The sequence below is a fragment of the Scomber scombrus genome, chromosome 14 (assembly GCF_963691925.1).
Source record: "Scomber scombrus chromosome 14, fScoSco1.1, whole genome shotgun sequence".
Lineage (NCBI taxonomy): Eukaryota > Metazoa > Chordata > Actinopteri > Scombriformes > Scombridae > Scomber > Scomber scombrus.
In genome coordinates, this window is record NC_084983.1 from 11,844,404 (window position 1) to 11,859,129 (window position 14,726).

A 14,726-nucleotide genomic window follows, 5' to 3' on the forward strand; every position below is an offset into this window, starting at 1 on the left:
GGAATGAACGACGAAAACAAAACATGACATTTCTAAAAAAGCTTCCATTGTAAGACAGTAGGAATGTCGCATATGATAATTTATGGTGTAATAAGAGTTCATCAGTACTTTCAGTCACCTGCAATTTTGCAGTGTGAAAGCTCCTGTCGGCTTTAGTCTGCTACTCAGTGGATAAATGTCCCCCTGGTTAAAAAAATATACATGTATATATTTATGTTATGCCATGTTGACTGGCTCACGGTTGTGCAATATTTCCAAATAATCACTTCATCACTGCTCTAAATTAGCACTCATGGCAACAAAGCTTCAGACTGATTCTCGTACTAAATATATTCCAAAGGTATCCACAAGCAAAGTTCCCATTTAAAGAGTAATTGCCCCAAAATATGAACAAACAAAACTTACATTTTGATGGAAAGGAAGCATTGCTTAACAGGTGATCTCACATTCAGCAGGGTGAAGGCCTCCAGGATGAACACAGGAACTCACATACTCCGCAACAGTTACTGCAGCCAGCTGTCTTGATTTGAAATTAAACACATTATTTCCATGCTTAGACAATCTCTGGCTTGCTTACAGAAACAGGTTCAACCAGAGGAAACACTGACAGAAAAAAACCCCCAATGATTATTTTTTGACGTATACAATACAAATGTATAGAAAGAGTTTATCCTGACAGCTGAACTCTGTTGGCAAACAGTTTATATGTGCATCCTGGATTGAATCTGGTCATAGCAGTGGTGGTTGCAGCTGCTCGAAACACTCTGTGCTTGTCACACTATTAATTAGATGGAAACACTGACATGTCAGTGAATGCCACAGATGCAAACAAGGCTGGAACAGTAACGAGGCAAAGTGGGCCTGGACTTGGTTCATCTGTTGGCAGTTTGTGGTAATTTGATGAATTGAACATTTGTTTGTAATACTTTATATACAAGAATATGAACTGAAATAACAAAAGCCTTAAGGTGACACCTAATCTTGATGCTTATATAGCACATATTCCTAAATGAGTTTGTGATAACATTAACATAAACACATTATTAATGATCAACTAATACATACACAACGCACAAAAAGAGGCAGAAATGGGGGCCTAGAGGGAACCACAGCTCATTTTTTGTGGTTTTGGGCCCCCTGGCGGATTAATCCAGCCCTCATCACACTGACAGCTTTGTCTAAGTTCCAAATAAAGTTTCCCCTTACACGCAGTTTCATGTCGGCCATAAGGAAACGATCTGAGTTGGCTGTTCAGTAAAACAAACAACAATATGCAAGATTCACCAACCGCACCTTTGTTTTTATTTCTGACATACTGTATGTTTGGTTTTCTTTTGGATACTCAGACTAACTGTACGTCATCATGGACACTTTCATATTAATTCTGCACAGGTTCAGCGCTGCGTTGCTCAGTGTTTCTATCAGACTCAATTCTGGCTACTTGTTCCATTGTTCTCTCATGGACCATCTTGTACTTTGTCTTCATATCCTTCAGCAGCAGAAGACCTTCCTTTTGTTCTTGCTTGTTAACGCTTGTGCCGTGTATGACAATGTCTGCAAAGAAAACAAAGTATAAGATGTGAAATGTCATGAAAAGTATAGATTGCTGATATTTATTCTATGTGAAATGAGCATACTTAAGGAGGCTTCTTTTATCGTTTTGCTCCCTTTGATTTCCTTGATCATTTCATCGACCCTTTCAGTTGGCTGCTTTATTGTTCTCTGTGCTGGAAGTTCCTTAACCTGTATGCAGAAAAGTTATTATTTTAAAGTCATAACATTCAGGCGACAAACGTCTTGTTTGCAGTTGTGAGTGTGAAGGAATTTTGTGCAGCACAATATCAAACCCTTTTCTCTCTCTCTCTGTACGGTGTCTGGATGCTATCAAGTTTTGGTTTTGAGTCTCTGTAAACATTAAGATTCTTCAGTGTGTGTTCCAGCATTCGAACAGCTGTCTGAATTCCTGTTGAAGGGGGAAAAAAACATGAAACATGAATATTCCCCTTCACTATGGGGGCGAACGTTTTAGGGCTCAAAGAAACTCTACAGAAATAAATATCTGCAGGTGAAACTACAGTCCTCACCGATGGTTTCCACCACATCAGGATTTGGTTTTGCATCCATCAACATTTTGCAGCATCTGAATTTCTCAGAAATAGCATCATTCTCGTTTCTCTTCTCGCTCTCGGCAGTTTCTTCCTCATCCGATTGAAGTTCACACTCATATTCAGGAATGTCTGATGCCTGACAATGAAACAACAGTAAAAAATTATTCAAAGAACATGCCTAGGCACTAATCCACCATGTATTTTTGAAAAGAATTTATATCTCCTAAACGAGAAGAGTCTTGAATCCTTGAAATGTGAGAATCAGAAAAACTGTCCATACCTGAGTCACAAAGAAGTGCTCTGTATTTTCTCTGAGGGTTTCTTCTCCGTTATTCTTGCCTTCAGATCCTGGTGTTGTCACCTCACCTTCCTCAGCCTGAGTTTGATTAGGACATGGTGCATCCCTCATCAACGCCCTCTTTGACACCTTAAGGATCCTTTCCTTCACCTGCAATACCTAGATGTCAAAAAAGATTTGCTTTATTTGTTTATCAAGATAATTATCGATTTGTGTTATTATGAAAGCTGTGTAAACCCCATGTTAACCCATGTTTCTCTAATGCTACAACTCTTTAATCTTTTTTTTTTTTTTATTGTTACTTTTACACAATTTTTGTAGTAGTAGTGTAGTCAAACAAGTTTTTATGTCAGGGATTCTACATGAGAGCAGCCACTGTATGTTTTGGTGAAATCTGGAGGTTAGATTATCAACACTGAACAATGCAGAACACATCAAACCTTCCACTTTGGATCAGTAGACACTTTCAGAGGGAGCTTAACAACTTCTGATGTCTTTTTACGCTTTATTGTTATCCCCCGTCTCTCTTTGAGGTAATGGGTTAGTAAAGGAGGGTCTCCTGTGCGGAAAGAAAATCGTAAAGGCGATTTGAGCCTTAGAAGTCATCTTCAAAAAAATGATGATGAGAAAAAAGAAGAGGTTTACCGCTTCTCTTTGTGGTTAGAGGGTTGCAGTGAATATCAATTTCTCGAAGCATCGGGAAAAGAACCACAGCCAACAGCGCTTCTTCCTTTGCAATCTGATGACAAGACACTGATGAGACATGTCATTTATCAAAAAGGATCATTTATTTTTTAGTTGAAGGAGAGTAATTAGGGGAACACAGCATCAATTAAAAAAAGGTAATGCCTGCAAACCACAAAAGTTTAATAATGACAATGTTTTCGGTCCTACTTGGATCTTCATTTGGTCAGAATCTTTAAAAAATTGAAATCACATCCATATTCATGAAAACCAAAAGGCAAGCTCTATGATAGCAGGTGTGGTTAAGCATCCAAACCGCTCCGGTGGATAAACATTTTAATATTTAATAAAGTACTAGAAAAGAGCAGTAATACATAAGCCGTACTTCAAAATAACATACATAATATATGTCAGATTTGAACCATATTAATAATTCACTAGTGGAGGGTCAAGTAAAGTTGTACTTTTAGCAGTGATTATTAAAATTATTATTAAAATAGTCAACACACCTTGTTGTCAGCTAAATTGAGGGACTGAAGCTCTGGTAGTGGCAAACTGGATCCTTTGCAGTACTCTTCAAAGTTTTCCTTTTGAGAGATCTAAGGTGAGTGAGGACAAGTTTAAGAACTTTATTCATCCTCAGTGGGATAATTAAATAGTGTGTGCAGCAGAGCATATATAATGTAGATTAAACACAGTAATGAAACATAAAAAAAAAAAGAGAGAGACTACAGTCCACCTAATTACCTGAACGGCTCTCTTGAAATTCTCATCATGGTTCGGGTTTGGTTCAGGGTGGGCTGGATTGACAGGAAGAAATAGACTATATCAGCATTTCTCTGAGGATGAACTCTGACATGCAGGTCCATTGTAAAGATATGCAAAAATGACATCAAGTACATGTTGAGCATTTACCAAGTCCCTCTTCTTCTGCTTGCTCTTCAATAGAAGCCTGTGCAGGGTCTGAACAGCCCGTTAAGTGCAGATATGGTACTTCAGAGATGCAGTTCCCCTGTAGATTTAAGTGTTTTAGCCTGTAATTGACAATAAAGAATTCTTTATGAGTATTTTCAGAGTTTGTTGTGCAATGTAAAATACAGATCTGGCTTAAGTTTAAGATACTATAAATAGAAAACTTGAAACCATGTCATGACCTCTTAAGGTTTGCAAGACTGTTCAAGACCCCAGAAGACAACTTGTTATCATCAAGCATCAGGACTTCAAGAGAATTGAACTGTGTGACTTCTTCTTTAGTCGGCCTATACAAAAAAAATAAAAAAAAACAGTACAATTTACCAGCATTAAAAATACATAAATACACACAGAATGAATGCAATAATTGTAAAGTTATGGTAACACCATTTTAGCTGTAGAGCAGGTGTATTGAACGTCACACGTTATCTCACCAGATGCATCAGTGTGAATTTTGAACATTTGTGCACCCTCTTTTGGTCAGTTTGAAAACTTTAAATTGCAACTTCAGCTGGTGGCCTTTTTGTGCAAGTAAGTAGTCAGACAACTTGTATTGAATTTATAACCAACTCACTGATTTAGTATACTGATAAACATGATTAATACATGAGGACATGGCCTTCCAAATGATGACTGACATACCTAGTTTGACATATCATTATGAAACATGTTTATGAATGTGTTTGGATCATTGTTGGTTAATAAAGTTTGGAAATGTGACTCTTCATTTATATTTATGAACTATATCCATAAAGACTTGGCAATATTTTTGCAAGAAAGATATTGTATTATAGGCACAGCCAACTTAAGAAGACACTGCCTTACTCTAGTAAAAGAATAATTTTTCATGTGCTGTATCATAGTTGTCTTTAATTCTTGCAGCTTGTCTATGATTCATTTCAATGTTTTTATTTCTTTTAATTCTTTTTTTTTTTTTTATGGAAAGAAGGCTTTTCCCCGCTCCCTCACTCACTAAAGGCAGTGCTTGACAGAAGTGACCTGTGTGTGAAGTTGGAACAAACAAGCAGAGCTAGGTTCAATACTTCAATCAATTATCTACTTGTGTTCTAGCCATTTTTTTTCTAAACGAGCAAATAGTTTTAAAAGATAAGTGGATAAATTTAGTTGATTTTAGCACCAATTTACATTAAAGTAGATGGACAAAATGCTGAAACTATTAGCAGATAAGAGCAAATTTATGCACTTTTATGCTGAGCGTGTGAGTTGACCAGATAAAATGTGCCTTCTCAAATGAAGCATTTTTTCATTAGCAGTAATACTACAAATAAAATGAAAGCTCTGCACTTAGACACTCATACATTGCTCCTTCATGGAAAACTAACTGTTGAGTGGAGTCTTGGTTTAAAGAACCAAGATTAGGTGGAAGATGGTGAAGCTGATTTCCAGTCAGATGCAGGATTTTTAGACACGGAAGCCACCCGATGGAAAAAATGTCATCAGCCGACAGCCTGTTGTAGGACAAATCCATTGCCTGTGAGGATTGAAATAAACTATTTTGATACACATAATAAACACACTGAGGAGACAAAAGAGGAAAGGAAGAAGAAGAAGAAGGGTTATAGCTCCACGATGAAAGAAAGTGGAGGAGAAAGGAACAAAGAGGGAGCAGTTGGAAAACTAAACAAGTCAAATTAAGTTGTTTATTATTTCCGTGTCATTAAGTCTGTCAAAGTCGGTTATCTTACCTCAAGATTAGGGAAGGCAGCAGCATCAAAAGTCATGTTGCAGAGCCCATTTAAAGACAGATTGAGTTCTCTTAAAGACACAAAACTGCTGAAAGGCCCTAAAGAGAAAAACAAGACATTTCTGAAACCTTTGATACACAAAACTTTCCTCAAAGTAAATTTGATATAAATAAATGTAAAGTAAATGTGTATATCTAAGTGTAATCACCTAAGGAGAGGAAGTTGATAGATGCGTCGATGCAAGCGACATTATCAAACACCTTGAAATCTTCTGGCTTCACCTGTATGCAGTCAGGAAGAAAAAAAAATCTATAATCGTTTCCACTGAAAAGCTAACAAATTATTTTGATGAAAATGTTAAAAGTGATTCTTACAGAGTTCAGATTCTGCTCACTGATGTCTACTGAACACAGTTCGGAAGGCTTATCAACACAATGTAATCGAAGCTACAAAAGAAAGTTTAAAGTTGTAATTGCTTTGCTATCTTTTGTCCAATAGGCAATTATCATATAAGTAGATTTCAGTGGCTTACCAGGAAAGGCCCGTCTAATGTATTACCATGAGGAGTATCAACCACCCTGCTGCCCTCACATTCTTTATAATGCTCTTTTAATCTTCTGTGCACATTCATGTATTTATGGTCCTCTGCATTTCTGTAAGCCACAAGCCAATGACCAGCACCTGCAAGGTAAGCCGAAAGGAATACAATCATGTCAGCAGGTATTCGTTGCAGCTTTAAAAATGTATACAACCAATAAGATCATTAAAAATCCAATTACCAGCAGAGTTAAGAATGCATGTCATCAGATAAATCAGATCAAATAAAAATCCAGAAATAAAAGAAAATAAATGTACTGTTACCGTACTGTTGACAAATGTGTCCGACATCTAACATAGAAACTGTGTTTGAAAATTAGACCCTCCACTCATGTTGTTGAATGTTGAAATGGCCATGATGCCTGTTTGTGTAGTATCCCTGTTCATACATTAATAATCTTATCATTTATTCATTACTGCCTGACTGAGTATATATGATAAATATTCATTCCACTACATGGAAACATACTGGCAAAGAGGCTATTTATCACACAAAGTCTATAGGCACATAACATACAAATCATTACAAGTATCATTATCCTGTCTCCTCAAAAAGCCTCTAAATCAAACCATTTCCTTGCAGCAGATTAAATGATTGGTCAGTATTTACAAAATTAATCTTTGATGTCAATCCTGACGCCTTTGATGATCACTTTAACAATTAACACTTGCTGCTTCTCAAATGTGATTCTCTTTGTTTCTTGTCATTGTACTTAAATATATTTTTGACCAGACAAAATAAAAATAAAATACAATTGGACCTGGATATCATGGGCATTTTTCATTAGTGTGATCAGTTGGCTTGACCAAAGAATGTTTAATTTGTTGTGTATGTTTAATAACAATAAGAACCAGCCATTTCCAGATGTGCAGCCATCTCCAGATGTTTCAACCGTTTGGCAAAATATTATGATATAAAATAATGTTTATTTTTAGATTATTTATTTTATTAGCCTACATGAATAATATTCTGTATGTTTTGTTAGTGCCCTTGTCGCTGATCATTTCGAGTATGTTGGCTAGTTATTATCTTGTATCCACATCAGACTTACTAAAGGGCTTAACTTTACTCACCTTCTTTCCCTCCACGGAGAAATGTCCGGGCTGGGAAACATTTGGTGGCATCTCTCTGTCGAACATCAAATTTATAGGATGCAGCAGTCATCCTGTTTGCATGTATAATCCACGTATCTCAGAGAAAAGGAAAACGTTTTATGCAGGTATTACCTACACGTATAACAAGCAGAGCGGGAAACACTACTCTCTCTGCTATACATTAGATGAGCTACACTGTGGTGCCCTGTCGCCTAGCAACAGCATGAACAGACGAAGGCGCTACCTCCCGTCCAGCAGGGGGCGGTAACGTTACGGGTTAGCGTTACTAGTTTAAGGATTCAATTCAATAATAAGATAATTACCCGCCTAGCCACCGTAGATTATTTGAACACACCAAAAAACTATTATTATGAAGATGCGGCAGTTGTTTTTACCAAAATATAAGCATTTAATTACTCACCAAGACGAATTTTCGTACAATTCGTGTTCGTTTAAACCCTTTAGCTACCTAGCTTCTAATCAGAAGCAACAACATTGCGCATGCGTGACACTGGAGGACGGAATCGCCGCAGCGGGTTGTTTTTGTAACGGCGTCTTTATTAACTGACCGTTAATAAAGACGTTTATTTATTAAGCTACCTTGTTTGTTATTTAGGTACAGTGCTAGCTCCGTAAATGAGAAAATACATGGCTAAACATGAATATTTCTTTAGCTCAATCTGATGTAGCGAGTTAACGCCGGACGTTTGGCTTGTTCAGCAGTCGGCTGAACGAACGCGGAAGTGAGCGTAAGATGCCTCTTTCATCGGTGCCGTCTTCTTTTCAGATGAACCCGTAGCACCAGTGTCGTGAACATCAGAGGTCCCTGGTTTGGTGTGGAAATTACACGGTAAAATGCCGTTCACGCAGAGATCAAGGGTGACAAATGTGAAGAGTGATAAGTGAAGGTAAGGGTTTTGTTATGCACGCAGAGTTTGCCACATTGCAGTCATATGAGGAGCTGTTGGAGTGTGAACTCTTCCTGGTACTCTGTGCTTCAAAGATTGTTGTAACCTCTACTGTAAAGAACAAGCTAAGACTTGTCGTCATACATCTGGAACATTTTCTATTCACAGGAACTCTGATGCACCATGGGAAACACGCCATCAAAAAGTGTCAGTGGAGATGAACCGGTCAAAACAACTTTATTTGAAAGGGAGCCAAGTGGGATAATATACAGAATTCCTGCTCTTCTTTACCTGAGGCAGAGTCACACCTTCCTCGCCTTTGCAGAGAAAAGATCCTCGCCCTGTGACCATGATGCAAAAGTTCTTGTTATGAGAAGAGGAACATTGAGGGATGACGGACATGTTCAGGTTATTATTCACACCCCGATACTAGCAGATTAGCCTTTGCATTAGTACTGAAGATTATCAATGTTATCCATGCTCATGCTGGTTTTTAATTGTTGTCCTTTGTCAATTATTTTCCAGTGGTCGTCCAGTCAGGAGCTGTCAACAGCATGTCTACCAAACCACCGCACCATGAATCCTTGCCCTGTGTATGAAAAAAACACTAAAACATTGTTTTTATTTTTCATCTGCATCTTGGGAAACACCACTGAGTTCAGGCAGATCTTCACAGGCAAGAACAAGGCACGTCTTTGCTATGTTAGCAGCAGTGATGATGGCCAGACCTGGAGCCAAGCGACAGACTTAACAGAGAGTGTGATAGGTGACACTATCCACAAGTGGGCCACTTTCGCTGTGGGTCCAGGCCATGGTGTCCAGCTAGAGAACGGAAGATTGATCATACCAGCCTATGCCTATTATGTCCCTTACAGATGCTGTTCCTTCCCTATTCCTTTTACAGTCTACCCACGGGCTCTGTCAGTATTTAGTGAGGACTTTGGTCAGACATGGCGTATAGGTAAGATGCTTCGAAAGAAGTCATGTGAATGTGAGATGGCGGAGATCATAGATCACGAGGGCAAGAGCCACCTTTACTGCAATGCTCGTAACTCCAGAGGCCACAGGTGTGAGGCTCTGAGTGAAAACAGCGGCGTCTACTTTGACAAGCCCCATGTGGCTCCAGAGCTCGTCGAGCAACCACCTTCCGGCTGCCAGGGCAGCGTGATTGGATTTCCCGCTCCTGAATTTGTCCCGAATGATGACGCTGAGAGCAAAGCATGTGGCACATCCCTCTTGTCTCCAGACACACAAACCTGGCTCCTCTTCATGCACCCAACTAACAAGTCTAGTAGAAGGGACATGGGTGTGTATTTGAACCGCTCCCCCCTGCACTCTTCTGGATGGGACAGGCCCAGGATTGTCCACAGCGGACCCAGTGGTTACTCAGACCTGGCTTACAACGGGGACAAGGATCAGTTTTCGTGCCTGCTGGAGTGTGGGAAAGAGAGTGAACTTGAGCAGATTGCGTTCATGTCGTTTAGCCTCAATGATGTCATGCAGACGGGCAAGAAAGACAAGAAGATGCGCTGAATTGTGGTTGTTTTATTTCTGTATTTAAAGCTCGAACATTCTCCTGCAACCTAAAAATCCAAGCAAACGTCGCTAAATATGCTGTGCAGTAACATCTGTCTGTGTTTACTGTTGTTCTACAGTCCGGAGATGATGATGCATGCATTAATCGTGTGTTTTGTTGTCTCCTTGTTTACATGGTTAAAAAAGTAATTCAAGTCTTAATAGTATTATTATGCAACCAGCTGTATAAGGAAGGAAACTTTTTAATTGGGTTTGTGGATGATTTAAGCATGCTGGACTGTCATTTTTAAAACAGGCTTTGTGTGTTGCATGTTTGACAAGTACTTCATGCCGATTTCTGCATCTTATGGAACTGTCATTTCTGAGCAGTGCAGAGAGTTTGCCTACCTCTTTTTATTTTCATATGACGATCATTGTAAAAGTAGAGCGTAGAGTTTCCTCCATGCTCAGACTTTCCTTTGCATTTACTGTACTCTGGTTCACATATGCCTTCTACTCCACTGTTGAAACTTAAGCTGTGCCACACAGCCTGCCAGGGCACAACCTGCTCTATGGTCTCAGATTCAGCCAAAGCCGGCGACAAAACCGGACAGAAAAGTTAAAGGTTTGATATTTATTTGCCATATCCAGCTAATCAATGAAGAGACCAATGGAACTGTATCAGATTTATGAGTTTTTGAAAGAGTTGAAAGAGAATTCCTGTACTTTCTTCAGGCTAATTCTGTCAAAAGCACTTGGGCTACTTTGTACTGGACACTGGACATTTTTATATTACATTCATTTTCAGAAGCAATATTTCATTTGGTTATATTATTTATGTATTTATTTATTTTCCAGCACTACAATCATTTTGTGAGCAGACTTTTTTCCCCCTGAAGTACAGTATTATGACCAGGTTTTGATTGGCTGGCTGATGGGTTTTAACTGAAAGCATGTGACAGCAGATGAAGACATACTATTTATAAAGCCACTAGGAATTTGCACACACAAAACCTTGTGCTGAGTGATTTTAACTCCCTCTTTGCCTAATGTTGTGAGGCAAATTGCCTCCAGGTGGCTCGACACTAGTTTCATTGTGTTTTTGTTGACTGTTGTGGAAAGTGACAAAACCTGCATGAAACATGTATTTTAGTAGAAAATAAAAGTAACCTGTAATCACCCGGCTCTCATTTTCTTCCATTTTTTGTAGCCTTTTTTTTATTGGGTTACAGCTGAATGTTGAATTTAAGAGGACAAGTGAAACAATAATCGTCTGTCAAATGAGGATAAAAGACTAGATAAGGCACGGGTATAGTTTTAAAAGCAGCTATGAAAAACACATCAGCTGTAGGGAGTGTTTCAGTCCCCTGGCAGCCTAAGAGGCTTAGGGCTGCAGCATGCTAAAATGATGTGAAGGACTTTTGTTGTAAAGTGATCTGTGGGGAGCTGAATGTGATTCAGCAGATGTGCAGCCAGCAGGGATGAATTAAGGACAAGGAAGAACGTTTTAGTTGATGATGGAATGAGGATGTTCAGTCTTTGTGAAGTTTTGCACATGATACTGTTAAAGGAGTGACAGTTTTTTGTTAAACTGCAACTAAATGATAACTAAATAAACCCTGGCATGACTTGTATGCCATCTGTGAACATGAAAACGGATAGAAATATTACAATGAAACATACAGTTGCAAAGTACAGATCAAGGGATGTTACTGGTAAGAATGCACTCAGCAGGGCCACTGCAACAATGCTGCATCCTCAAGTTCAAACAATAAGGCAGACACTATTCTATGTCATGTACTTTCAATAAATCCCATGAAAAGACTAAAACTAATCATGTGTTTACTCAAATCTGATGTAAATCTGATGTAGATGTGAGGACATTGATCTTTCAAAATGTTACAAATACATTTTTTTCTAAAGCAAAGTAATTTTCTAAGACAGCTGAGCACTGTACTTTTTAGCAAACGTTACTTAAACGTAAGTAAATAGTTCATTTGTTGAGGGCTATTTTCAGATGAGGATTAATACATATTTGGTGCTGTAGTGAATATTTACTGGAGTAGGATGCTGTTTGACTCAGTAAAAACAACGCTTGTGTTCTTGAGAAAGAAGGAACATGTTACTTCTTTCTCAAGAAGTAACAGTGTTAGTGCAACAGTGTGGCCCCATAGTTTTTGAACAACAGCGACGTTTTCTGTCACAGATGAGTCAGTCATATCTGGATTTGTCTACACAGGCAATGTTTGTTAGTAGGGTCAATTCACTGGTTCGTTGATATTGGTCTTTTGATTGGATTTATTTTACAATAAGAAAAATATAGAACAACACCAGCCATATCCTTTAAGTCCACTTAAAAAGGAGAAGTGAAGAAACACAGGAACACAAATTACACAAGATAAAACCATAAAGTGGCACCTTCTTCGAAAACAGATTGACTTAAAAATCAATCAGACAATGAATGAAGACATTTCTGACCTGCACATTTTAATTATGCCCTGTGACCCCAGGTATACAGAAACAGGACACTTGGGACTTCAGTAGTAGGCCTGATCAGGAATAGAATCACAAAAGCAACAACTGAGCAAGTTACTGAGTGTACATTATAAGATATGAAGGCTTGTAAATCTCAAATGTGTTTATGTACCGACTCTGTTGCTGTTTTTCATCACCTTGTCCAACCTTCGTCTTCACAGGGAGGATGAATCATGTGGTGAATCACCTGTTTTTTTCTCTCTCTCTACAGTGTTTGTGGTGAGACATCAACATTTTTTCAACGCATATGATCATCTTTATCAGAGGGTGGCTTGCTGTAACACACTCACACATATGTTTCGTCTATCACTCTGATGACATTCAGGGAGTCTGCAAAGAGGCAGGCTATCAGTGTTAGTACGACAGATGTTTATGCTAAGGATGTGTGGTGTCCCAGCAGGAATGACTCTTTTAGCAGCAGAGGACATTGTTCTTGTTCCATCCATTTAAACAACCCTGAGGCCCAAAGGTAAAGAGATGACAGACATTAGGGAGGATTTAAGGATGATAGTTCTTTTTTATAATTTTGTTAAGCAGAAAAAAATCGTATGGCAGCTCATACCTAATTTTGAAATTGAAACTTATTTGCAAATCGAAGTTTTAAGTGTTTTTTCACCCACCTTAACTGTTAAGTTCTCATCGTAAAGCACCCATATTGTTAAAATGATCAAATAATAATTTAGAAGAAATAATTCTTACAGCTTAATTACCCAAAGCCAATAAAAATATTTACTAAGTTTGAACCTATATTGCACATATAACAAGAGAATCTGACAGACCAAAGCTGTTTGTTACAAATGTCACATTACCAAGCTATGAGAAAACTAAAAGATTGATCATAGTATGAAAAACTCAGGAATAGAAGGAAGAGCTTATTCTGCATGAGCACAGACAGTTCTGAGTATAAGATTTCCTTTTTCATCTCTGAAAAAACTTGTGTGGTATCTGTTATTGCAGAAGTAACAGAAAACCACAAATTGGAGCTTCACTTGATGCAGAAATTGAGCAACCAAACCTCATGAGGGTTAAAGGTTTTAATTTAAATGTTTCTGCAGAAGAAAAACGGTTGATATGCTTTGGAGGCAAAGTGTGGGCGTTATCTACTGGTGTCTATGTTTGTTGGCTTATGGCTCCGTTATGAACACTGACTAGTTGTAAAAGCATGTCTGCCAAGCAATAAAACAATATCGCTGTAGTTCAAAGAGCAGCTGCTGCTTGTTTTACTGTCTATCTGCATAAAATGCTGAATGAACAGAGAGTTTTGTGTACATAAAGTTATTTGTTAATAGGTAAATGTGTCCATCATGTGGTCATGAAGTGTACATGAAGATGATAAAATTGGGACCACATGGTATATGAGAATCGAAATTGAGATTATACTCCAAGAGCCCACATATTGCCCACGTCAGAATATTTTTTGGGATAAACTGTTCATATGCAGCTCATAAATTAAATTCCCTGTACATATACACAAATAAACAGTTTATTCTAAATGTGAACATGGAGGGTTAACTTATGTTGTCCTGAAGAGCCTGCTAAAGCAGTATTGTGTAAATACACATCAATACAACAGTTATGATTAGCCTATTCCAGCTACTATGTCCAGGTTATGAGTAGTAAAACAAAATCCTATCTGCCAGATGAGCGCATTTTGACTTTGCAGATGACAGTTACCAGGATGGTGTGTACGCATGAAGTGTCTTTGCCTGAATCCCAATTTAAATGTTTGTACAACAGCTCTGCAGATTTTTTTTTTTTACAAAACACAAAAAGAAACTACCTTTAAAACACGTTCTGTGCTTATTCCTTTAGGTAACATAGATTGAGCAACAGACATGTTACATTCAGTATGAGTTGTCTCTTCTCTCTTTTGGTTTCTCTTTGTTGCAAGACAGTAAAATAGAAGTTATGCAGGCAAAGTTACATTTTCATGGTTTGATTGAAGTTTCTATGTACATTGGAAGCTACACTCAGTTGGACTGTACATCGACAGAGTCACAGAGGGGAGCGGCGTTTCAGTTGCTCCTTCAGGAATTCTTTCATCAAACTTAAAGGTAACCTTTATCTCGTTATCTCACTGCCAGACAGTTAAGCCTATTTACAATGTAACTGTGCCAACTAAAACGGCTTCATTTATCAAAATACTCCCCGCCCTGGAGAGTGGTGGTATTTTCATGGGAAATCACAAAAGGAACAAATCCCCCTCACGTTACAACGAATTGAGATCAATGCAAAACTAAAGGGAAAAGGCATGAAATGCACAGTATAAAATGAGTTGTGCATGTGTGCAAGAATCAAGGGAACAAGA

The 14,726-nt window shown here is 38.3% G+C and overlaps 2 protein-coding genes across 2 annotated transcripts; one reads left to right on the forward strand and one right to left on the reverse strand.

The window, feature by feature from the left end:
* Positions 1-1,287: 1,287 nt before the first annotated feature.
* Positions 1,288-7,840, reverse strand: xrra1 (X-ray radiation resistance associated 1). Its single transcript, XM_062433652.1, has 17 exons — positions 7,440-7,840; positions 6,301-6,449; positions 6,143-6,214; positions 5,977-6,049; positions 5,769-5,866; positions 5,406-5,554; positions 4,245-4,349; positions 4,006-4,124; positions 3,838-3,890; positions 3,600-3,689; positions 3,052-3,145; positions 2,847-2,965; positions 2,389-2,565; positions 2,085-2,244; positions 1,848-1,963; positions 1,638-1,743; positions 1,288-1,554 (listed from the first exon to the last, which is right to left on the reverse strand). Exons 1-17 carry the CDS (start codon positions 7,528-7,530, stop codon positions 1,379-1,381), a joined length of 1,947 nt encoding a protein of 648 aa, XP_062289636.1. The 5' UTR covers positions 7,531-7,840; the 3' UTR covers positions 1,288-1,378.
* A 391-nt stretch (positions 7,841-8,231) lies between these two features.
* neu3.1 (sialidase 3 (membrane sialidase), tandem duplicate 1) lies at positions 8,232-11,056 on the forward strand. Its single transcript, XM_062432928.1, has 3 exons — positions 8,232-8,368; positions 8,537-8,776; positions 8,894-11,056. The coding sequence occupies exons 2-3, from the start codon at positions 8,552-8,554 to the stop codon at positions 9,899-9,901; spliced, it is 1,233 nt and encodes a 410-aa protein (XP_062288912.1). The 5' UTR covers positions 8,232-8,368; positions 8,537-8,551; the 3' UTR covers positions 9,902-11,056.
* The last annotated feature ends 3,670 nt before the right edge of the window (positions 11,057-14,726 follow it).

Bases quoted from the DNA above. Each gene is read 5' to 3' on its own strand.
- xrra1 (XM_062433652.1), bottom strand. From the start codon at position 7,530: ATGACTGCTGCATCCTATAAATTTGATGTTCGACAGAGAGATGCCACC. The intron at 6,450-7,439 runs GTGAGTAAAGTT...CTTACCTTGCAG, and splicing joins TCTCCGTGGAGGGAAAGAAG to GTGCTGGTCATTGGCTTGTG. The intron at 1,744-1,847 runs GTTTGATATTGT...TTCTGCATACAG, and splicing joins ACAGAGAGAGAGAGAAAAGG to GTTAAGGAACTTCCAGCACA.
- neu3.1 (XM_062432928.1), top strand. From the start codon at position 8,552: ATGGGAAACACGCCATCAAAAAGTGTCAGTGGAGATGAACCGGTCAAA. The intron at 8,777-8,893 runs GTTATTATTCAC...ATTATTTTCCAG, and splicing joins GGGATGACGGACATGTTCAG to TGGTCGTCCAGTCAGGAGCT.